The following is a 24554-nucleotide window of genomic DNA, read 5'->3' as shown; positions in this document are numbered from 1 at the left end:
ATATCTGTAGGTACTAATTTCAGCAGAACCCTGCACATCAGCTTCAGGCTTGTGGTAAATTAGGAGTTAAATTGCTGCTGTAAAGCAATTTTATCTGTGTTGGGCTGAGGCTGAAACTGAGTCATGTGTGCATATTTGGATACGTCACACCCTCTTGCTGTAGCAGACAAAGAATAAATTAGCTCCTCACCATAAACCTCATGCTTACAGGATGCTTCTGGAGGACAGATCAATCATTCTTTAGTCCCTTACAGAGGGGAAAAAGCCCCCACAAAATACCTCTCGAGATGAAGTAGCGCAGCACTATCATTCAGCTGGCTGGATTTCACACACTACAATGAAGATACTGTTTTTCACTGGACTACTCTCTCTTACAGCCAGTCTTTGCACTACAGGTGAGTCTTCCTTTCTGTATCCATTCCATATTTTAGTAAATAATACGGGCTTTTGATAATGGTGTTTCTTTACCAGCTGCGAACTAAAAGTTGTACAAGCATCACTACAGAAAACTGCTCTAGGATGTCTCCTTTTAAGCAGATTTTTATTTTTTCATTTCAGTGACACTTTACCTCTCCCAGTCATTTTCTGTAAAGAATTTAAGGGAACTTTCTGCAGTTACTGAAGACACATCTTTTATCTAGTATTTTTGTAATTATATGATAATTTTAAACCTGTAGAGTCTTGTGTTACAACTTCACAGATGGTGTTATTAGAAGGAAATGCTCAGATGACTATTGTGATAAAAATAACTGAAGGAAATGATCAAATAACAAACCTGGGTTTTTTCCTTTCTAGAATTAAAACTGTTTTCAAACCAAGCTCATTTTGAAAGCTGGTATACATAAATATTTTTTTAATAAATAAATAAATAAATATACACACACACACACCCCTGCCCATGCAGGCACACGTATGACTTTTAAAGAGCGGTTAAAACCATCAAAAAACCACTAAAAATGATGCAGTCTACTAATTATACTAATTATTATTTTAAAACATTCTACTGTAAGTCTGCCAATAAGCATTAATAAAACTGTTTTCCATATTTTATTCAAATATGGAAAGGTAAAAAAGGTCCAAAGATTTTCATCCATATTTCAGTTTGCTTCTGAATTCCAGTTTCATGGTGCATGCTCTAGGCTTTACAGTAAGGAATCTTGCATTAAATGCAGCCAAGAAAACAAAACTGACACAAATACTTACACAGTTGTTTATTGTGCAAAATTTATCTTACAACACATGGCTTCGAAAAGCATTTTGAAAACATTTGTGCTTCATGTGGAAATGTCAATGTCTCTACAAATTTCTCTACTAAAGATTCAGGAACAGGCATTAAGAGAAGTGATATTACTGTTTTTGCCCACATGCTGGCAATATTTACTCATGGATGTTTTCCTGCTGCTTGAAAAGTTTTATTCACTTCCCAGTAAATTACACCTAATACCTGCCCAAGCATTTGCTTTCAGTTCTCGAGACACTGCCCTTGCTCAGGTATGAGAAGTTGAAAAGATCTGGTTTGCTTTAGTCAGAAGCTGAAGAATAACAATTTCACATGTGAGACCAAAGAAAACAAGTGTAATTTCAGTTTTCTAATTTGAAAGCTTTAGTCTGTGTTAGACTAGATAGGGCTTTTTGCATCTTTTGCAGTCATGCATTTCATACATGAAATGAAAAGGACAGTAACGGTGTTTGCTTTGGACATTCTGATCAAGCCTAAACCAAGACTGCTTATATTATGAATGACCAACGTTCCTACTACTGGGAAAAACCCTCCACTGGTCATAAGCATTACAGAAGTGTCTGATATTTTTCACCAAAGATTACTGAAAACACACAAAATGCAGAAAGATGAGCTAATACTACATTAATGATGAATTTTCAAGTGCATATGAAATGGCAAATGAAGACTGTTGTCCGTACATTTGATATGAACACCCAAAGCAGAATGTCACCAAATCTTTTAAACGTCTATTGCTTTTCACATGGAGATGGTTATACTTCTGTGTTCCTGAAGGTGAGTTATAATGTTAATACAGTAGTTTGTCCTTTTTAACAATTTTAACTCTGTTTTATTTCTAAGCTTCAGAATTTTCACTGAATGGGTCTGCAATTAAAACAGTGTCTCTTATCAAAACTTTTCGTGGAATTTCAGCAAGAGACTATGATTACATCCCCCCTTATGCTATAGAAGGGGAGACAACAACCATCCATATCAGAGAAAACAAATGCACTTCAAAAAAGTCTAATGACTCCACTCTAACAGAAGTGAACAACACTACGCTAGAGTACCTGACCAGCTCTCTGAGCACCAAGCTAATACCTGCCGTCTACCTCAGTGTGGTTTTATTGGGTGTACCATCTAATGCCATCATTTTGTGGATGCTACTCTTCAGGATCCGCTCTGTGTGCACTGCCGTCCTCTACACAAACTTGGCTGTTTCAGACTTGCTCTTCTGCATCATGCTGCCCTTCAAAATAGCCTACCACATCAATGGGAACAACTGGATATTTGGGGAAACCATGTGTCGAACGGCCACGGCAGTGTTTTACGGCAACATGTACTGCTCCATTCTGTTGCTCACGTGCATCAGCATCAGCCGCTACATGGCCATCGTTCACCCCTTCACCTACAAGGGCCTCCCGAAGCGCGCCTATGCCATCGCCGCCTGCGCTGCTGTGTGGGCCATCGTCTTCTTGTACATGCTCCCGCTTGGCATCATGCAGCAAAGCTATTACGTGAAGCAACTGGACATTTACACCTGCCACGACGTGCACAGCGCCTGTGAAACCATATCTTCCTTCCAGTTCTACTACTATGTGTCCTTAGCGGTATTCGGGTTTTTGATACCACTTGCAACTATCATGTTCTGCTATGTCTCAATTATACGAACACTCAAGACTCACGAATGGTTCTGGTATGTTAAAGTCAGTCTTTTGATTCTTACCATCTTTGCTATTTGCTTTGTGCCGAGCAATATTATCCTTATTAGCCATCACATCAACTATTACTATTACAATACAGATGGGTTGTATTCTTTTTATCTAATTGCTTTATGTCTTAGCAGCCTAAACAGTTGTCTTGATCCTTTCCTTTATTTTCTGATGTCAAAAATTAGAAGTCAATCCAATATTTATCTAACAATGGTTAAAATATCCAGGGAAAAATGAATTTATTTCTATTACTGGAATGATGATTTTGTATAGTAATAACCCAGACAGCAACAAATCTCAGGTGTGACATTTATACTTCAAGTAAAACATGTTAGAAAACACAATCTCAGTTAAATTTACCTCCTCCCACACAAGGAATATCTCCAAAAATACACTTCTCCAGCTCTATAATTTTATTACACGTATTGCAACACCTGTGTGCCTAGATTCAGGTTAAGTAGCTCTGCACCTCCATTTCTTTCTGAGATCACTTTTTGGCCATGGAGAAACTGCCAGAGTATCAGTCACCACAGCTTCTAAATACCAGAAGAGGAATCAGCACTCAAACAGCACTTTTAGGGCAATTCATAATATTTCAAATTAGCTCTCAGCCAACAATCACTGCAGGAACAGTGATACAAAACCAAGCGTTTGGCCTAGTGAAAATGGGAACAAGTAAAAGCACTTCCTACATGCCTTGGGGCAGTGAAGAGCAAACACTGCCCTGGATGTTGGAAATAGAGTCCCCATAGGTTCACAGAACAGTAAATCTACAGCCGTGGACACAGAACCTGACTCTTCCAAGACTACCTCTCCTATGAGGCTGCTTAACCAGCTTTGCACTGGAGACTTGTTCTTCCACTTCGTCAGCGCCTGCACTCCCCTAGCCCACAGGGATTGCTGGGAGCCAACCCTTATCAGTGTGAATCCAGGCATGTGTTACTCTTGCTTGGTAAGCAAAAGTGGGAAGCTATTTTGTAGTATTCTCTATTTCCACATCCTCACAGGAAATACCTACAGTGTTACAAATCCTGCAACTAGTTATCATTGATTGTTAGTAAAACAATGGGTCAACTTTTACCTTTACAGAAACCCAAAACCTACATCTATACTAAGTTTCTAGAAAATGAGCTCAGTGGTTGTCATTTGAATTTTTAACTGCAGCATGGAAGTGACGATAAAAATGTTTTATGTTGTTTTGATAATACTGTTGTAAAAAAACTTTACTTAAATAAAATAAGCTGCACTGGAAAATGCCTCAGGGGAATTTGCAGCCTGGTGAGGCTCCCTTTCTTCTACTTCTTCTGGCTCTTAATTTAAGATAGTTTTAATCCTGCTCTTCCTTCAACATACACAAGAACCAATTTTAAAGATAACTCTAAAATAATTCAAATATGACACAACTATTGAAAATATCAACAAGGTGAACCTAACTAAAACCTCTGTACTTATCACATAAAAAACCCTACAACCAAATGTAGCAATTTGGTCCATCTGTTTAACTTCTCAGTTATCCACAATACACTCCCTTAACACAAGGTTTCTCTTCACCGGGACCTGAATGCATTTGGTTTGAAAAGGCCTTCTGTTAAAAGCTGTGGATTAAGATTTACAGGACAAATTAAGTTCCAGGTTTGAGTTTTCCGTTTCAAGCAAGGAACAAATAGGTCAGATCTGAGATAAGGACCTGTAACAGGTTCTGATAGATTTGGGTGCAGACTCTACTCCCCCAAATTACCACAGCTGTGAGGAAGTGACAGCAAGCTACTTAGATTAAGTGAGAAGGTTTGACACACATGTTTTTCCAGATGCTGGGGCAGGAAGTTTATAGGGAGACCTATCTGATCCTTGTAAATCAAATACTTCCTTTTACCACAGCTCACTCTTAAACACGCTAAACACAAATTAAGACAGATCTGCTTTATAAACAGGGATCAGAAAAAGAGGAAAATAGACGTCAAAAATTGCACTACCTTTTCAGTTGTGTCTGGATTTTTTTTCTTTAAGGAAATGTCAATCAAAGTAACTTCTTTACCTAAAGAACGGTGATATCTATTGATTGATCACTGTAAAGAGTAAGTACGCATCTGAGTATTTCTTTTGGGAGCACCATGTCTTCTCTTATGAAACAGGAGCAACACTCCTGTTCACAGAGGAGATACTCTAAGTAGTTGTCAAAAGACTGCAAAACCAAAATAGCTTAGAAGGGAAAGGTCAGCAGAAGTCTCTAGGAACATCAAACATTTCAGAGTGAGATGATTTCAAAGAGATTGTACAATTTTTGTTCCAAAATTTGGAAACACTCATTTGTTTCCTATGAGCACATTCACACCAGGACAGGAGTGGGCACCAGTTTTGCATCTGGGGAGCACTGGGACAGCTGGCAGGAGTGAGCCAAGGTAGAGCTGCTGTGTGCAGGTACCTGTGGGCTACAGGTCTCTGCCTTGGGGACATCCTGACTCACTGTGCAGCCACCACCCGCACTGCGCGCAAATACTGGCCCTGGCTCGTCCAGGACAGGTGAAGTCAGAATGCACAAAAGCCTCCCCAGCACACATGGCGAGGAAGAAGGCTTTTCAGCACTGAGGGCTCAGTGAAACCAGCCCTTACCTGGGAACCCTGGTGAGAAATTAACTTGTGCAAAGACCTTTCAAAAGTTCTAACAGCAGATTACAGAAACACATGGTTTCACAGCAGGTACCACAGAGGAGGTGACAAAAATGCTGGAAGATACTTTACAAGCCAGGGTTTGCAGACTTTCCCCAGCTCACCATGTTACATTAGAGACACTGTGTGAATTTTGTGTTTTCCAGACACTGGACATTTTAACTGCTGTGCTAGTAGCTTTAGCTAATCTTGTGTTCAGTCACATCCTGCAAGCTGCTAGGCTGATCTTTGTTTATGCTTCCCTGAGCCGTAATGCTGTAATGCTAACCAGGCCACTGCTTTTGGGGAAGCAGATAGCAACATCCTGCTGAGATAGGTTTAAACTGAAGGCACGTAGAAGACCATCACCTTGTTATTGAATGATAAAGCTGTAAAAGAAATATGTACAAAACACCACTACAATAAATCAACTTAAGCAAAGGAGACTCCTCAAAATATTTCCCAGAGATTTGTTAAGTAATACCATAATTGTGACTTTTTTCTGGCAAAAACTTCAATTTCCATCCATACTGTAGCTATCTGCCTGACACAGTCCTGTAACTGTATCCTTACACAAATTCATAACTATGTGAGGATTGCTGCTGCCCATATTTTGTAATAGATGCAACAACCTAGTAGAATTAAAATAAGTGAGATTACAGCAAGTCAGTAGCAAGACATATGCAGAATATGTCTTTTAAGTTTAATACATTGAGAATTAATCCATTTTGCCAGTCAGAATAAGTTGTAGTGCAAAATTACTTAGCACCGGTTTGTAATCACTGGCTTATTTACAACCACACTGGCAAAGCTAATCGGGGCAGCAGGACAGGGACACAGAAGCAAGTGAAAAGAATTGGCATTTCACTTCTCACAAAAAACAACAGTAAAAATTCTAACCTTGCATTTCTGTGCTTTGGCATGGTGCAGAACATCCTGATAATGCCTTGCATTTACTGGTCTCACATCTTGCAGCTTGGCTGTGGGCAATAGCAGGGCTTCTAGAGTTTTGTCAGGATTTCCTTCGTCAACTGCTTCATTAATGTGTCCAATTGCAATGATTCCTATAAAACAGGAAAGTTACTAAAGAGGCACTTACCAAAGAAAGTTGCAACTTTTCCGATCTCACGTAAAAACAAAGCAGTAACATGAAAAACAGAAAAATCACATAAGAAGCAGAGGCAGCAACAGCAGCTGATTTTAAATTATTTTTGTTCTTATATTCATTTGAAGCTATTACGCTATACAGCTTTCCTTCCTACCATAGTTATTGATATATCTGGATAAAACTCTTCCTAAAAATCAAAATTACCCTTGACAAAAAAAGGAGAACGGATTTCCCTATTTTCTGGGCAGAAGCACCTACATGAAGCTTAAGAAAAAGTTGGGTATCACATATAAATATGTTGACTAACATATTGGCTCACAGGGCTGAAAATTTTGTTTTCAAGTGATTTCTGACCGCATTACTTGAAACTCCAATTTGGACAAATATATAGATACTGCACTTCCAGCTATAGCATTACATAGCAATTAACCTTCTTCATTGTAATTTCACTGTTAATAACCAATCTGACAATTTTGACCAGTGGCACTCAGTACTTCAGTCAGGAAGTAACAAGGCCCAGTGTATTTAATAAAACCTTAACTCATTTTCTTCAGACTGGGCCAAGAAGTGTCAAATCAATTTTCTTCTACCCCTGAACAGTACTGAAATGCACTGCTTGTGGTCCCTAAAGCAACCCCAGAAAGGCATCAGTCAAGGGTTTCACCATCACCTGTGAAGGATGACATCCCTGCTCCCAATGGACTGTCTCTCAACGGTGTGTGCTGTCTCCAGACCCACCAGAACCCACCTGGTGAGGTCACAGATCCAGGTCATCATAAGGCTTGGGGAAGGAGCAATTTTTCCAAGGTGGTCCCAGAGAGGAACCATGCAGTTATGGGACTTGCTTATGGAAACAGAGGCCTCCCTTCTTCCTCTTCTCTCTGCCCATCTGCCCTCTCCAAACATTCCCAGGCAGAGCTCAGTGTCACTGGGACCAAGTGCAGCTATTTTGGTCCTGAAGACTTTCACTGCTACTGCAAGGTCTCTTCCAACTCCTACTAAGTGCAGAGGTTCAGACAAAAAAATGACTCTGCCAGTCAAATAAACTGTTCAGCACCCCACCTTGCCAGAGGGCACATGGCAGCCACTGGACTAGGTTTAGGAAGCAATAATCCAGCCAGTTTTAGAAATTCTGCAATATAAAACCTCCCTTATCAGTATGAAACAGCAGCATGCATGACACTAATGACAGCACAGGAAGGGCATGAGCAGCCCGTGTCTTACAAAGGCTCTCAAACTGCACTGAGGCAGCTTCTGAAATGGCAGGCAGTCTGAAAGCTGCCTCTCATTTCCTTGCTCCAGCAAACCTGGCATAACTCCAATCTCTATATGCAGTGGTAGAATTCAGTGCTTTACCTTTTTTGAAGGCCAAATGACCAGCTATCATATTTAATATAACACCACCCTCTTATGGCAATATAGTTACATTCAGCTTCAAAAATAAACTCTAAATCCATTCACATGAGAACATGTGGGCATAAGAAGCTACTCTCAGACAGGAAATCAACTTACAGGAAATCAGATATTTGCATTGTCTAACTTCTTACTAACTCCCTTGTTGAAAACAAGCACTTGGAATAATTTACACAATAAAACACACTTTTCCATGGAACACTGCCTATAGTTTCCTCCCCTATGTCCCAATATGGTCTTTGCTTACAACTGCAAAATCCCCAAAGTGAGACCATCCAGGGCTGGAAGATACTGCCAAGCAGGCAGAACCATGGCATTTTTAACACTGCAGAAGGCAGGCACCCTATGATATCCTTCAGCCATCTGAAACAAACAGGAATGTTTCAAGGACATTTAAAGATCATGAGGCTTTCAAAATTTTTAAGTGCTCTGCTCTTTTCAAGAGTGTCTGAACAAGGCCACTCAGTTCACAGATTTACATACCAAAGACCCGACTATGACCTCTTCGGGCAATGTGGAGGAAGAATTACTTACTTTCATTTTCTTCTTGAATTTGCATATTAACCATGTCAATGCAGTTCTGGATATCATTCCAGCTTAAATAATCTTGGCCTTGAGATGAAGCCTCTGACTTAATAGACAATAGTGTATCAGCATAACTATAAGAAGATATAAAATACATAAGTGTATTTCATATACAAGATAAAATGCCATAAAGAATTAGTCAGATGTATCATCCATCACGTAGTGACTACTATTTTTTCCAATGACTGAATTTCAAAAACTCAGCTCTTGCCAGAAATTATGCAGACATGCAAGCTGCCTGTTCTACACATGCACTTCAGGATCTGAAGAAATGTCCTGTACACTAATTCAGAGAATTAGTTTCTTGGCTACATGGCATGATGACAGTACATACATACAACTTGCTGTATGGTGCAACAGATAAATGTGCGAAAAATTACAGTCAGCTTCTTGCTCTAGGAAATGATTGTTGTCTTCTTGACAATAATTCAAAGACCAGAATTTCAGTCAGTAGTATCAGGTAGTAGCACCTCCTGCTACCTCAATGTGGAAGATAATGAGTCATGGGCAAGGGACTGAAAAAAAAAAAATTACGCCACTCTTCCCACAGCTCAAGATCCTCCAAGCACAGACTCTGTAGCCTGTGTCTGCTCTTCCTAGAAGGCTCACAGATCAGATGAGCTGGAAACCTTCACAGTAGTGCAAATTTATGTGTACATAAGTTAAATAATTTTCATATTCCTGAATCAAGCACAGAACTGCCAAAATATGTCAGATCAAATACGTGTCTTCTATTTCCATCAGAAGCCTGAGGAATGAATGACTGTTAGAAAAAAAAAAATAGGAGAGATTCATCATTTCCCAATCTAATTTGTGTTTCCAGCATTTAGTAGCCTGCATTTAAGGGCTTCCGAAGCTGGAGACTGTGTATCACTTTAATAGTTGCAAACAAGGCTACACTCTGTTAATTTACCTACTCCAATTTAAAATCTTATGTATTATTGAGGAATGAGCCCCAGTACATGTTTTGCAAGATGACAGCTTTTTTAAAAAAATTAAACTTTGTATTTGATAAGGTCCAATCTTTTCTTTATTAAATTCTCAAGAATCCCTAAACAGCTAGAGTTATTAGAAGCTAGTAACTGATTCTATTAACCTTCTCCACAACATGCACAGTTTTGGAGACCTATGACATATTCCCCCTAAATTCTCTCTTCCAGAAAACACATTCCCAACAAGTTCATCTCTTCTGATAGAAAGCCATTGAACAGCACCTCCCTCAATGAAGTTTTTCTAGCTCTATTTCTTCCTATTTTGTGCAAATCAAAGCTTCCTGTGATATTCTACGTATGGTTGGCAGCACAGGTTAACATAATGGCATAATAAAATTTTATTTAGATGTTGAGTCCAATTAATTCCTACTGTTTCATCTGTATTGACTGGCAGCTTAATCTAAAGATTGGGTCAGTAACATTACAAGAAATGCAGCACTTGGGACACTTTGGGGCCATTTCTGTGTGTTTATAATGTTGCTTCTCTTGCTCACAAGCACCACAAGCAGCGGCAAAGTAGCAGATTAGTTTTGCACCATCTTATGTCATTCTTCTCCCTCTCTAACCAAAACACTGGCCTCTTACTCCTAATCTGACTGCCTTCCTTCCAGCTTTAAGACACCCAGCAAAGGCCACTCTCAGATTCATATCCCCTGACAACCTAGTGAAGACCTTCAGCTACTGTGGTCTCTTTTGCCTACTAATGCCTTCCAGAAGCATGTGGAGGCTTCCACTGCCTGTGCCAAGACAGGAACTGGTCCACATACCCATGCTCTCCCTTACACACTGGGGGCGCAGGTCTCTCACAAATGGTCGTGTTGCCTGATTTTTTATTGATAGACAAGAGAGCAACTGCAGTAGCAGCACGTGTCTGTGATAAGTCAGGCAGGTGACAAGGCGAGCAGCTGGCAGCCAAATGAAGGCTATAATGTAATGCTGAACGCACGTGTATGCCACAGCATTGTATTCACCTTTCTAGCAAGCAAAAAAGGGCTTGGCCAGGGCTTAAGGGATCTTCTGGACCCTGAGGCAGTAAACACTATCTCATTCCAAAGACCATCTTTTAGAACTGCAAAGTGGTTAGTGATTAACAGTTTCCAGCTACAATTGTTTCATGTTTTAGTGTCTGCAAAAGTTCTTGTCAGATCTTCATGTTTGCTTTCTGAGGATATTTTCCCTGCACCTCACACATCTACAGCCTTCAAGGCTGTGTAACTGCTTATATTTAGATACAACTAGTTCAGCAATTGTCACATGATCCCTTATTAATTTAAAACAGGCATGTTTATCTTGCAGCTCTTTCAACTTCACAGCCACAACACAGGACAGCCCACCCAGTAAAACGCCTGCGTATTTTTTTCAGAAGTTGCCAAGTCTCGTCCAGACAAGACAAAAATGAACCTTTACCGTTGCAAGTTTTCCTCTTCCAGATTATTGAAGCCAATGCATGGGTCTCTGAGATGATTCTTTATCATTAGGATGTCCTTATTTTCCAAGGTCTGGTTTAGCAACACAACTGCTGACAACATTTCTACTGCAATAGACAGTTCATCATGTGCCAGGTAGTTCTGTGGGACAATAATGTACTGCAGTCAGGGAGCTAAATAAGTAGTGTAACAAATTTGAGTTACACACTCTAGATACCACTGAGGAGATGGACTTTATGTAAGAAGCCTGGAAAGTTTCCTAGTCACAGGCATGCAAGACTGACACAATAGTGGTGGTGAAGCTCACTGGGTTTCTACAACCCATCCAGTCTCTTCCTTTCCTTCTTTTGCCCCACAATCCCATCTCTTCTGGTCTTACTCATAACAGGGGATTACTTTTCTACACAATATATAAACCAGAGTTAGTCCTCATTCAGAGCACGCAACAATTTAAAAAAGTCAGTTGATTTGTTGCAACACAAGAGCTCAGCCAGATTGAAGTGTGGCAAGAAACAAATTCTGCAATTCAATATTGCCTTTTCAACCAAAACGATTCATGCAATCCCTAACACCATGGCAAGAGAATTATGTCTGACTTTACACAACTATATGCTATGTTTGTGCTCTTTCATGGTCTGACTACACAACATCAACGAGCAGGTTGTAAGCTTTTCACTCTTACCACAGCATTCTGTTGTTGGAGGTTGAACAGCTCAGTCTGATAGACAGCAGCAGCAAATGAGTGAACAACAGGCAGCTGTGCCTCGGGTTTCATCAGTGCAACCAGTGTTTTACTAGGATCACAGTTACGAATTGCTGTATTGATATTGTCAACCGCTATAAGTTCTAAAGAACAGCAGGGAAAAAAGCTTATTAATTTTAATATGCTGTTTGCTCTTCATGCCATGTAGATGACAACTAGGTTATTACAAAGAATATAATTTGCTGTCATAAGAGAAAAAACCATTTTTGTGAAATTTTTCAAGACATGACTGCTGAATGTTGCAAAAAGAGTGTCTATTCAAAGGTATGCAGCAAATAATTGACTGGAGGAGTTTAAAATTTCTGGGCTTTCAGAAATGAGAGACTGCTTGTTTTACCTTTGACACAAAACAAGTAGCTGACCCCACCCTAGCAAAGAGAAAGATCTAACTCCTCCTGCTTGCAGCAGGTACTGCTGTGTATGTCAGCTCCAGCACCTCAGTCTTAATTCACCCCAAATGCTCCCTTCCTTCTGCATCACCTTTCCTCTCTCACCTCCTCCTTTAGCAGGATCTAATTGAGTGAGCTAAAACAGGCTAGTACCTGAAGTACCAACAACATTATTAGTGTCTATTTCAGGAGGCCTGGTAGAAATCAGCCAAATATGTTGGAGGGGTGGGATTTTCTGCCAGAAAATCAGTAGCTGAACTGATGGAAATCCACATGCTATGGTTTCTAGAACTTCCTCTGCATGCCAGCACCTGTTTGTTTGTCTGTCAATGTGGAACATCAGTCATTACAGGCACTGCCATCTAGAAATGAATTCCTTTGCTACAGCTCAGATTTTAATTTAAACAGACCACAATAGAGGGATATGAGGGTATGAGTGTAACCCCTTTTCAGCACCTGAACAACTTGCCTGTTTTGCTTTTTGCAGAACTGACTTTGTCAGAGGTTTGAAGCCCAGCAGAAAAATGCTGAAAAACACTTCCCACTTGGGCAGCTGCAGAAGCATTACTACAACATCCCTCAGCTTAGTCATTGCCACCATAATTGCACACCTGGAGGAGTCACCTCTGAAGAAACCCAGGCCAGGACACACCCAGGAAGTGTACAAGGCACCACTCTGATCTTGCAGAAAAGGGAAGCAACCTTGAAGATTAGAGCACACGTGGCCGAATGAAGAATAGCAATTATGCAAATGCCTTTTTTCATCAATAAGCCCTACTCCTCTGCCTTATCATATGGCTTTTCTTTGTACTGTTACCCAGGGAACATTTTTACTCACCACTGACTGCCCAAATCTGAGACAAGACTACTTGTACATATGACACCATCACAGTTCATGTATACAGCAACACTCAGAGCTTATCATACAACACAAAGGCTTGGAAAACCTTTTAACCATGCCCAGCTAAAAAAAACCCTCTTGCCTCTCAATTAATTTTCTCTGAAACATGGTCATACCAGGCCACATTTTTCCTGAAGACTCACTCTATTGGCTTTTCATAAAGTTGGAAACCAGGAAAGGCTCTCACAGCTACAGCATGCATGCTTTTTTAAAGAAAAGAGCAAAGAGGAAAAGAGTCAAGGTCCACAAATGGACTAGACTACTTCTGCAGCCAATAACCAAGGTACTGACTTCTAGTTTTGAAACCCAGCATGCAAATTGCAAAACATACTTTACATTGCTCACAGTCCTATAACAAAAGCCACTATTTTTTCCTTCTCAAGCCAAACATAAGAGCTGTTACTCTCCGGATTGCTGTTAATGCTTTTCACGCATCACATTTTCTTCTTCCTTTCCTTTACCAAGGGATAACTCTTCCAGAGAAAGTACTCCTCACCATAACTAATCTGAAACAGGCTAAAATTTAAGGTATGAAGTAAAATTTATCTTCTGAGTTAAGATGACCTCACAACACAGCCTTTAAGGCACATTACAAAAGCAATCAGCCTGGATTTCAAAGCATTGGAAACAGCACCAGAGACAAAGCAGCCATGCCCAGATGCAGCATGAAATGACAGCAGATTAACCAAAGGTTAACTTCCTAGCAAAGAAGTTTCCAGTCAAAAGCAGCAACACATGCACTGCAAATTTAGATCCCCCTTTCACTATATTTTTTTTACAAACTATAACTTGTGTCGTGTGGCATTCTTAACAGACTAAGAATAGGTTAGATTTAGATATATGTGTCTAAAAGTGTGAATAATTCTTTCTGCAATATGATTGCAAAATATTCTCCCATTTTAATTCTACAAGTATGGCCATTGCTCCTGAGTGAGTATTAATACTGCACTGATAAATATTTGTTCAAGCCATCAAGCCATGCATTGTTTTCAGTTTTAGCCACTATGTTTGCCAGTGGCTCAAATTAGTTATCTCAAATAGGAGTACATCCAAATGCAGCACAGATTGGTGACTTGGCAATTGTGACACTGAGAAGAAAGATTATGAGAATAAAATGCAATACATATGGTTTCATTTTGAGAAACCTTGTTTATGTGCAAGAAATGGTGGACTCAATTAGCTTAACATAACTAAATGGTGGCGGTAAAGAGTATTAAAACAGTTACTCACTAAGCTTGTGAGCCTCAGCTTCTGCATTGACAACACTAACTTCTTTCTGTATTTCACTTTTGTCGAGCATATTTGGAATGCCTGCTATCTAACAGATCAGAAAAACAAAATTTAATTATGTTTTTGTTTGATGGGAGATAAGGGATAAAGTCCGGTGATGGTACACTGGGATTTGATTGTACTATCACCTGTGCATCAAATACAAGGCTCAGTAAACACAGCATTAAACTTTTCCTGTGATTTTCATCTTAGTTAAAATAATAGATTTTCTCCTTAAAACCCAATTGGCACTTTAACTTGATGTTAATGATGTTAATGTTCAATATTACCTTTATTTGTACTCAAGTTATAACTAATTTTGGAAACAAAGTATTAGGGGCTGCATGTTATATCTTAAATTTTCTTCTTATATCTTAGTTAGTAAATACTCACAAGGATATCATGCTCTTTAGAGCAAATGCAGTTCTTTGGTGTTGATTAGTTCATCAATTATTCTCAAATCTTTATAAAACTTTTCATAAATGATGCTGAAAGGCAGAGTAAAGATAATTTCTCTCTGGATTAAAACCAGCTAAAAATGTGCAAACTGACACATAGTACCTGTTCCATTCAATTACCTGCATTTTCTGTTCTTTAGAATCACACAATTGCAATAGGTACCATGAGGAATTTTGTGGCAGAACTTCAAGTAGGCTCAGAGCAGGACGGTTCAAACCTGCCATCAGTGCCCCTTCATCTTGCCGGTCAATAGCCTCATTCACTTGGACTAAAGCTATGTGAACTGAAATGAAAACAATGCCTATAAACAGCAAATAAGGCTTTCACGGGGAAAAAAGTCCATTGCTGTCAGCATCTCACTCTCTGTAAAAGCCAGCTAGGGTGGCAATCTTTACTTAGTGGAGAATTACCTCTTTCATGTCCAGTCCTACAAAGGGAGTCTCTGGCTCTATGTGAGCCTGTGTGGAAGCAGTTCAACCACAGCTAAGTGGAAGCTTATGAATGAATTTTGGGCCTGTACAGAAGAGGGGGTCAAAATTTACAGTATTCTGCACACAAAAAGAACGTAAGGAAACAGAGCAGGCAATAAATGATTTCATTCTGAACCTTACAGCAAAAACCACAAACAGACATTAGCCCCCCCTGCCAAAGATTAGTAGAGAAGGAATAGCATGAAAAAAACAATTGTAGACAGATACTAGCTACTTGTGCATATTTTACAAGTTTCCATAGAAATATTTTGTTTGTTCAGGTGGACTCAAGTTTTGTTCAGCTGGAATCTGGAAGATCACGTGTTGTGTGCATACTTCCACAAGGATCCAGAATAGCTTACTGTTTATTTTATTGATATTGCCTTGAATCTCAGCTTGTGTCAGCAACTCCTCGTAGACATCTCTCTCTTCATCAGAAATTGTGCCATTCTAAGAAAACAAAATTGTTGCTAGTTCACACAAAACAGTTTGCAGAGAGAAAAGCTATTAGCTGAAGTCATTAAAAGTGCATCAGCTGAAGCATTTACTGAATGTATTTGTAAAGCAATTTGTTGACTAAGTGAACTGAAGAAATTAGCACTTTGTCGTAACTGGCTGAGTAGTTTACTGCTTCCTGTAAAATAATAATGTAAACATAGTATAGCATTTTAAACTATGGAGACCATTAGCTCTCATGTAAATAATTTCATATTATACATCTGTGACAGAGGTTATACTTTATACTCAAAAAAGGGTATTATTCTGTTTACAACTTTTTAAGCAGTAAATTTGTTTTTTCTAAAGCAATTAATGGAGGAAAACTAGTCTTCTTTAGTATTTAGTCTTCTGGTATTTTTAGCCTTTGGGCAAAGTTAAGCTGCATCATACTCGTAGTAATCATATTCTTATAAAATTGGCTTTTAGCTCATTGCATTACCATTATTTCTCTTCGTTATCTTAAAAGTGGGGGTTTCTTCCTAATTGTACTAATTTTAAAAATTAGGTTAATTTTTGAAACAATAATACTACAGCATAAGAAGAAACATGAAGGAACACATGTACTAGGAGTACAAATAAAACACCACTACCTTGAGTCTTGCATTTGATTCTTTCTTCCTTTTAGCGTCAAAGAGTTCATTCTGATAGTCCTGTGCCAGCTCCTCATCCACATTGAGCAACATTGCATTTGGGTTCCTCAGAGTCACAATGGTTTGCTCAGCTATTCCCTTCTCAACAGCTTCGTTGATTGCTATTACAGCTGCATGCACTAAAATTGAAAGCATAGTCCTAAATATCAGGAAGCAAAAAAGTCAAAGCTGTCACTGTTTCTTCTGATTTATTTGAAAGGTGTGTTTGTGTTCAACAATTTACAGATTAGAACATTCCACTCCATGTTTTCTCTAGACTGTAGAACTTTGTGTTTACTTAAAGGTGGCAAATCACTGTCTGCTCCATGTTCACCCTTCACCCAAACTGGGGTGTGCTGGTTTCAGCTGGGGTAGAGTTAATATTATTCATCTCAGTGGCTGGCGTGGGGCTGTGTTTTGGATTTGTGCTGAACTCAGGGTTGATAATACAGAGATGTTTTTGCTGTTGCTCAGCAGGGCTTGCACAGAGCCGAGGCTGTTTCTGCTTTTGGTACTGCCACACTGGGGAGGGGACTGGGGGTGCTTAGGAGACTGGGAGGAGACACGGCCAGGACAGGTGACCCCAACTGACCAAAGGGATATTCCAGACCCTGTGGCACCATGCTCAGTGTATAAAGGGGGGATGAAGGAGGAAGGGGGGGACATTTGGAGGGATGGAGTTTTGTCTTCCCAAGTCACCATCATGTGTGATGGGGCCCTGCTCTCCTGGAATGGCTGAACACCTGCCTGCCCATGGAAGCAGTGAATGAATTCCTTGTTTTGCTTTGCTTGTGTGCACAGCCTTTGCTTTCCCTATTAAACTGTCTTCTTCTCAACACATGAGTTCTCCAGCTTTTACTCTTCTGATATTCCCCCACCAGCAAGACCTGAGAAAGTGAGTGAGAAGCTGTATGGGGTTTGGCTGCTGGCTGGGGCTAAACCGTAACATGGTTAATATTGTACTGACAGACAATAAAATATGGGTTACATTTTATCGCTCAAGTCCTATTTTATTTAGAAGGTAATTACATGTAGGAATTGAAAGTATTTTTTTACCTTCAAGCTGCATGTTTGTGTCCATATAAAAGTACTGTCTAAATGGAGTATACCTGAGAGATGCTACACAAGAATAAGGAAATTGAAGATCCAATAAACTTGTCCTCTGGAAAAACACATTTAAGACCCCCACCCCCCCCCCCCAGGCAGGATGCAGCCCTGCACATCACATTTAAGCCTCTCTGAGACGGTTCTTTGCACATCAAAATCTCCATGAACCACCAGGCACATGAGAGACACTGATGTAATGGTCCCTCCTCCTGTCACCTGCCACGAGACAGCAAAACAGCAGACTTCAAATGGAGGCAAAAAACACCCAGCAGGCTTTTGAGGGTTCTCAAAATATTACTACACAGGAAAAAGGGAAAAAAGTGTCATAGGACTCACTACAGCCATTGATCAGCTTAAGTGTTAAGCCTTTCCTTTGAGAAAACAAGAAAACTTCAGCTACTAAACAAATGCTTGACTCCAAAAACTTCAGAGTCAGAAAAGCTCATGTTTTTTCACACAGTAAATTTGCATTAGTGTACAAATTCAAAACCAATTACAGCTGAATTAAGTTTAGAGTAGTGGCTCACACACGCCTCCCAGTTACTCCCTGCACACATTTGGTCCTAAGATCACTCTAGTGCAAGTGAAGAACTTACACTAGAGCTGCACTTTATCTGTACCTTCATGCCACAAAGAGACCCCAGTGGCTGTCTGGTGGCACATTAATCTCAAATATTTTACAGGCTTTGCTATATAAAATGTAATTCCTGATAAATATGTATCTAGATCATATCCCAAAGGAGGAACATTGCAGCTCCCCATTTATCATCACAGCAGCTTGGCTAGGATTTACTTTCATGCCACCAAGGAGATGTGTGAAGGCAAAACACAATGACCATCTTTCCTTAGTCTATCAGTACCCTTTCTCTACATGGCCCTGCATGGTTCTGACAAAGTGGAGAAAAGCATGCAGTAAAAAGCTCTTATTTAGGTTAAGTTTAACTGAAGGTCTAAATATCAGAGTCTGAAAGACTTCAGTTTCACTCAAGTTTATGAAAGAAAGCAAAGATGCTTCAGATTTGTGGTTTTAGAAAAACAAAGGAGTGTACAAATTTAGGGAAGTCAGACAAAAGAACATATGACTGAAAACTCAATGGGGCAAATGAAGGATGAAGTGAAGCTATACATCCTCAGAGGTGGCAGCTACTGGGACTTGCATAGCTGTTGGTGGATAATCCATTGCTTAGCACTAAGTTCATGCCAGCAAGTTGTTCTAAAATTGTTTCACTCGAGCTCAGCTCAGCACAATATCAGCGGGGTAGTACAAACAGCTAGCATAGTGGAGGATTTTCAGGGGTTTGTTTGTCACTAAACTTTGTGAAAAGACAAAGTTCACATTGAAGATTAGGAAAAGGTTTTTCATTGAGAGGGTGGTAAGTCACTGGAACAGGCTTCCCATGGAAATGGTCACAGCACCAAACCTGAGAGAGTTTAAGGAGCATCTGGACAATGCTCCTAGCTCTATGATTTAGATTTAGGTAATCCTGTGAGGATTAGGAACTTGGACTCAACTGTCCATATGGGTCCCTTCCAGCTTGAGACATTCTGTGGTTCTGTGTACATCCATATCCACACCAAGGGACTAAGAAAACTGTCCTTAGGCACATACATGCTCCAAACATCCTCACAGAACACACAGGAAGGATATTATCTCTTCCACAGTTGTGTAAGAAGCTTCACTAACCTAAGTGAAGCTAGCAAAAAGCAGACAAAGGATAGGTTCAAGATAGGAGAGAATCGAACGGATATTGGTAGATGTCAACCCACCTACCAAGAGAAACAGCCTGATTGGACTTGGAAGAGCAGGCTGGAGGCACAGAATAAGAGAGAGGTTTCCTTGAAGAATGAGCTCTCTGTAAAAGCACTTAAGCTTATTCTTTCCATGCTGATTTATACAATTTCTGGAGCTGAGTAGGAGTCATCAGCAGTTGTTTCACCTTCATATCTCCTTTTGCATACTCCACTTAGGAAGGGTGGTAGACCCCTTCCTCTAGTAGGATCTCCATTATCCAACCTCCCTAGTGTGTGAGGGTTCCTATAGCAGATGTTTCCTGTTGTGGGGCAGAGCAAGGGACAGAACCAGCATAAGGAAACCCTGCTTTTCTAAGACTGAAAACACTTCAGGAGTTAAAGGAAGTGAAGGATGTTTCAGCCCTTTCATCTTCGGCAGAGGAAGCTCCCTGAAAAAATGCTTCATAGTCACTAAATATCTAAAAATCTGCTAAAAAACTCCTGCCACTTCAAAAGGCAGCATTTTAAGAGCTAGCTTTGGTGAAGCATGCACATATTAAGCAGGCTTCAAAATATACAACACAGATAATGTGAATCAACATCAGTGTGTTGTGGGCTCTGAAACTTTCAGCACACTAAATACCATAATGAATCAGCTTGCCACTTTGCAAGATTGAATGAAGCAGCAATGGAACATACTAAAGCCAGCCCTTCTGTTCTTCAGTTTACCCTGCTGAAAAGAATGGGATCTTGAACAAAATTACTGGAGCTCAAGTGTTGATTTGAGTGGGCACACTTGATTTCACATCATTTAAATGCAGGCAATTTTTTTGTAATATATCACTTCATTTCTTAAAAAAAAAAAGTGATATAGAGAAAAACACCCAGACTTACAGATGAATAGGCATGGGCAGCAGAAAAAGTATTTAATTCTGTTTTTGAATGGAAGCTGTTCAAGACAGGCTCAAAAGAACCATAACTGTCCAGCAGGACCTACCCCCCAACAGGGTTCTACCATGCTGTGGGTCACATGCCAGTGGTCAGACAGATTGAAAGCTACCCGTGGAGGCAAGTTCCACATATACAACACCATATGTGAGAGAGTTGTCTGTCTGGAACAATGACTTGTCCTCACATCAACCTGTGTGGGTGTTTTAGGAAAACTGCAAAAGGCAAAAAATAAAAAGAGGAGACACAGAAAATACACATCCATGTTCCCATGGCCATCTACATTGTACCCACATGGTGCAGAGGCATGCACAGAGCCCAATTCATTATTCTAGAGGAGCACTAGCTACCAAAACATTAAACCCATTCAAAATACTGTAAGTAATCTTTGCTTCTGGTAGCACTTCCTATGGTTCAATGGGGATACTAAAAAACTCAGACTGCAAATTTTGAAGAGGCCTTCTAACAATGAAGCAATGTGATAGCGAAAACTTGCTTGCTTTTCTTTCTAGTTATTAAGAGGTGGCAAACAAAGTGAATTAGAACACAGAAAATATTTTGTTAGCATCCTGTCAAAGCACTTGGTAGAGAACACAACGAGAGTCACACTTACAAGCAGCTTCGTCCACTGATAATTCACTGGCCAGAATCCCACCAATTTTGCTAAAAGATGGCATCTGTATACCATATTTCTCTAGCTCCTTTCGCATGTTGCTGATTTCTTCCTCTGTTCAGACAAAAAAATAAAAGGAAACATTATCAGAACAAAAGCATGACAATTTCACTATGAACAACCAGACCTACAAAAACATTTCTGAAAGTGCTTGTGGCCAGGGCTTCTGAGCAGTTTTCCTCCCCATTTTGAAAGACTCTAAGATATGACAAGTATTCCATGCAAACTCACTCCCTCCTGTCCCTTGGAGACTGACAATCATTAAAAATAGCAGCCTCCCACCTGTTTAATTTGTAACAGTGTTTGTAACAATGTTTTCAGAGGAGAGAGCCATAATAGAATATATGCACAATGTTAGCAGATTTACAGGGTAAAAAAAACTATCTAACATATGATTATATGAGCATTTTTTTACCTGTGAAGTCTACTTTTCCCAGGAGGTCCTGGATCTGTGGAGCTAATCCTAGTTTGAAGAGATATAAACTGCAAAGGAGAAAATTAGGCTTTAAAGTTTCGTATGTGATTCAGTGGTTTGCTTTCTGTACAAGAGAAAAGCACTTTTATGAAGCTTTGTCCTTTAACCCTTGACTTACATGAGCCAGTACAGAATAAATTGACACTAAAATTTTCTTTGTTCTGTATTTTTAAGTCTTATAGAAAAGGAAGCATCTCTAAGAGAGTCACTGTCAGTGTATCTCAGGTCACAGGGGATTTATAAACAAGTAGAAAACCTTAGTGAAAGATAGGTAAAGAAATGCAAAAGCTAGTATTGGGGTAAAATTGAGATCTGAAAGCATTTTAGCACAGCTTATATCTTTGGATCTATGTTCTGTTTTGACTTGCATTAATTACATCCCTGTAATTACTAGCTGAAGACACATAAATCACTGAAACCCTTCTTACTAAGTGTAGAGGAACAAGACCCTGTAAGTCCATCCAACACCATCTCAAAATTATTTGTGTCATTAGCTATTTTGTTCTTGGAAAACAAAGAAAGTTGATTCAATGTACTCTCCAAGAGCTAATATTTTAATTTCAATATAGCATGAAAAATATCTTCACCCATTCCTAGAGCTCTGGGGTGCTATCTGAAAGAAAACAGCTGAATACATATATATTTTCTCAGTAGCTTCCAAACACAAGGCATGTGTTTATCTACAAAAGACTGATGTTTCTATAATTTAGCAGTGAAATTCCATAAACAAGTTAAGCAAGAAAGAATCAAAACAGATAGATTTTAAAATCAATACTTAAACAACACATTCCTCCAAAAGGATTGCTTTCCACCTCTTTTCAAACTTACTTCACCCCAACATCATTCATTGCAATTGTGCTTTGGGGTTTAGGGCTTTTGTTTCCAGAGAGGCATATTTCCCTTTTGTGTTTTGTTGTAGAGAGGTTTTTTGCTAATAGCAAATAATAGGATGAGATTTCAAAGCATGTATTTGTAGCTGTTGTATTTATTTAGGAGCATGTGGAATCAGCATTTATCTTCCACGCTGCCACAGCTACTCCTCTGTCCTGTCCCCATCTGGATGAACACAACAAAGGATATCAGGTAGATCAACACTCCTTTGCAGCCTCTCAAAATCATTGCTGATGCCATTCTTAGCTTTCAAATCTGTCCAAAATGCAAATTAGCTACTTCAGGGGAAAAATAGCACATAGACTTTACAAGACTATAGTAATGAACCAGGTTCCTCTGTTACCCTGGTCTGCCTTCCAGCCTTTTCTGGGTAGAAAGAGATTTTGCTCCAAGTTTGAGACAGGGACACAATCCTGTCTGAAATGCTGGGTGTCATACAAACAAGCTATGGAAATCAGCAGCATCACTATGCTGACTCTTTTTTGGGTCATCACAATAAAAAGATACAAGAAGAAAGAGTGCTATGAACATTAAATAGTATTTTTTTTGCTGTTCAGCACTTCCAGAAGGATGTTGAACCATGTGTGATATTTCCTATGCTCCTTTGTTTGGATAAACTTATTAACCACCAGATGGTGCTGAAAATGTTCTTCTAGTCTTGCAGGGAACACAAAGACACTTCTACTCTGAGTTAACATATAATTTCACTTGAAACAGCTTGCTTAATGCTTTTATTGTGTAACTTGAACCTCAGAAAACACACGAAGTCAAAAGCAGGGGCCTCATGGTTAAGAAAACTGAATATGGAGGCATCAGGAGCAAAGGAAAAACAAAGGAGAAAGAGCAGTTCCTAGGTGAAACTCCTTTCAATACAAAGCATCACCCATACAGAACTGCATTTCATATCAGGCAGATGTTCCCAGGACTTGTTTTATGCTTAGCTCATGTATAACATGCTGTGAAAAACAGATCTGAAAATAGCATGTTTTTTTCTTTCAAGGCATGCTTGTTATTCTGCTGCTTCCTAGCAAAACAATGTTTTGAAGCTGTCCAGCTTCTAGAGCGATAGTTTGTCTAAGATGTAGCAGTGACCTTCTTGCAAGATCACTGATCAAAACTTGAAAACTAAATTTTTCAGGGAAAAAATATCTCCAAGCACTGCTATTTATGAAGAAGAATCACTGTTAACATCTTAATTTAAATGAAGCTGTTTTTAACCTCACTTAGTGCAGGAACAAATCCAAGTCTGCTTTCACAAGAAAAACGGTGCAAGAAATGAAACCTATGCCTTTGTATTTTTCAAGTTGGAACCAGAAGCTCCAATTCTGGTTCTACCACTAATTTGTTCCTGGCCTTGGTCCCAGTCAATACTTTAAGTATTGATGTTTCAGTAAGAGAAAAGCAAGAGGTAATTACATTCAACAGGAATATAATAAGAAATAGTTTGCTAAGTCACTCCTTCCTGGCCAGAGCTGTGTTGTATTTGACAGCACAAGTCATTCCAAATGATTTAAGTGCAATGGTCTTAACCTCAGACTTGAATCAGGACATAACCTAAAACTGTATTTAAATAATCATGCTTAGAGTAACCATCTATCCTCAGGCCTCCTAGCAGCAGCAGATCAGCAAAATAATAAACAGCCAATGACTTTCCCTGAAAAATGTTACTATTTTCAGATGTCAAATATATGTTTCAGATACAGCTCAGCATTCTTCTGGTGCCAACCCACCTGGGAACACGGCTGGCCAAGCAAAGTGACCTGTCCTTAATTCTGTTCTTTGCCAGACAGTTTTCAATGTAGCCTGAGTGCCATTCAGTACTGAGATTGGAGTTTGATTTGAAAAACTCCAGTGAAGGACTTATGGCAAGCATTTTAGGAAAAGGTATAGAAGTAAATAAAGCTCAGTCATTGTTTCTTCTATTCTTACATCCTGCACAGGATGCAGGCAACAGGAGCCTACAACCTCATGGGAAAGCATCATAAATAAAAGCATTCCAGGCCTAGTCCCTTTCAGTGTGGCATGACACGTATGATATAAAGTTCATTTCTAAAATAATAGAACTAAAAAAACCCCACCATACTAAGTACAGAAGTAGAGAGTTAGAGCTTTGTGCTGATATGCATCAAGAAAAAGTAATTTAAACAGAACAAACTTGGAAGCAAAAACTGAGACAACACAGACTAATTGTGGTAATGGCATAAATCCTGGAGCATGTCAATGGAGAAAGGAAAATTTCTACCATAGCT

The 24554-nt window shown here is 39.5% G+C and overlaps 2 protein-coding genes across 13 annotated transcripts in view; one reads left to right on the top strand and one right to left on the bottom strand.

Moving 5' to 3' along the window:
- The window catches only part of IQGAP2 (IQ motif containing GTPase activating protein 2), a 124205-nt gene that overhangs the window by 30609 nt on the left and 69042 nt on the right, over nucleotides 1–24554 (bottom strand). For 4 of the 12 annotated variants that reach the window (XM_032096262.1, XM_032096250.1, XM_032096252.1 and 1 more), the window contains 10 exons: nucleotides 21355–21422; nucleotides 20880–20993; nucleotides 16439–16620; nucleotides 15716–15803; nucleotides 15003–15166; nucleotides 14386–14473; nucleotides 11785–11948; nucleotides 11083–11243; nucleotides 8633–8757; nucleotides 6478–6641 (listed from right to left, as the gene is read on the bottom strand). In XM_032096262.1, coding sequence (XP_031952153.1) covers nucleotides 6478–6641; nucleotides 8633–8757; nucleotides 11083–11243; nucleotides 11785–11948; nucleotides 14386–14473; nucleotides 15003–15166; nucleotides 15716–15803; nucleotides 16439–16620; nucleotides 20880–20993; nucleotides 21355–21422 — 1318 coding nt within the window. Of the gene's footprint in view, nucleotides 1–6477; nucleotides 6642–8632; nucleotides 8758–11082; nucleotides 11244–11784; nucleotides 11949–14385; nucleotides 14474–15002; nucleotides 15167–15715; nucleotides 15804–16438; nucleotides 16621–20879; nucleotides 20994–21354; nucleotides 21423–24554 lie in introns of those variants that run through there. The other 8 variants (XM_032096251.1, XM_032096258.1, XM_032096260.1 and 5 more) reach the window with 8 other exon arrangements.
- Nucleotides 132–4229, top strand: F2RL2 (coagulation factor II thrombin receptor like 2). The gene is made up of 2 exons (XM_032096268.1): nucleotides 132–395; nucleotides 2081–4229. Exons 1-2 carry the CDS (start codon nucleotides 338–340, stop codon nucleotides 3166–3168), a joined length of 1146 nt encoding a protein of 381 aa, XP_031952159.1. The 5' UTR covers nucleotides 132–337; the 3' UTR covers nucleotides 3169–4229.

Source organism: Corvus moneduloides, chromosome Z, assembly GCF_009650955.1.
Source record: "Corvus moneduloides isolate bCorMon1 chromosome Z, bCorMon1.pri, whole genome shotgun sequence".
Taxonomy (NCBI): Eukaryota; Metazoa; Chordata; class Aves; order Passeriformes; family Corvidae; genus Corvus; species Corvus moneduloides.
The sequence above is the reverse complement of the archived record's forward strand: the minus strand, read 5'-3'. Positions and strand labels throughout refer to the sequence as shown.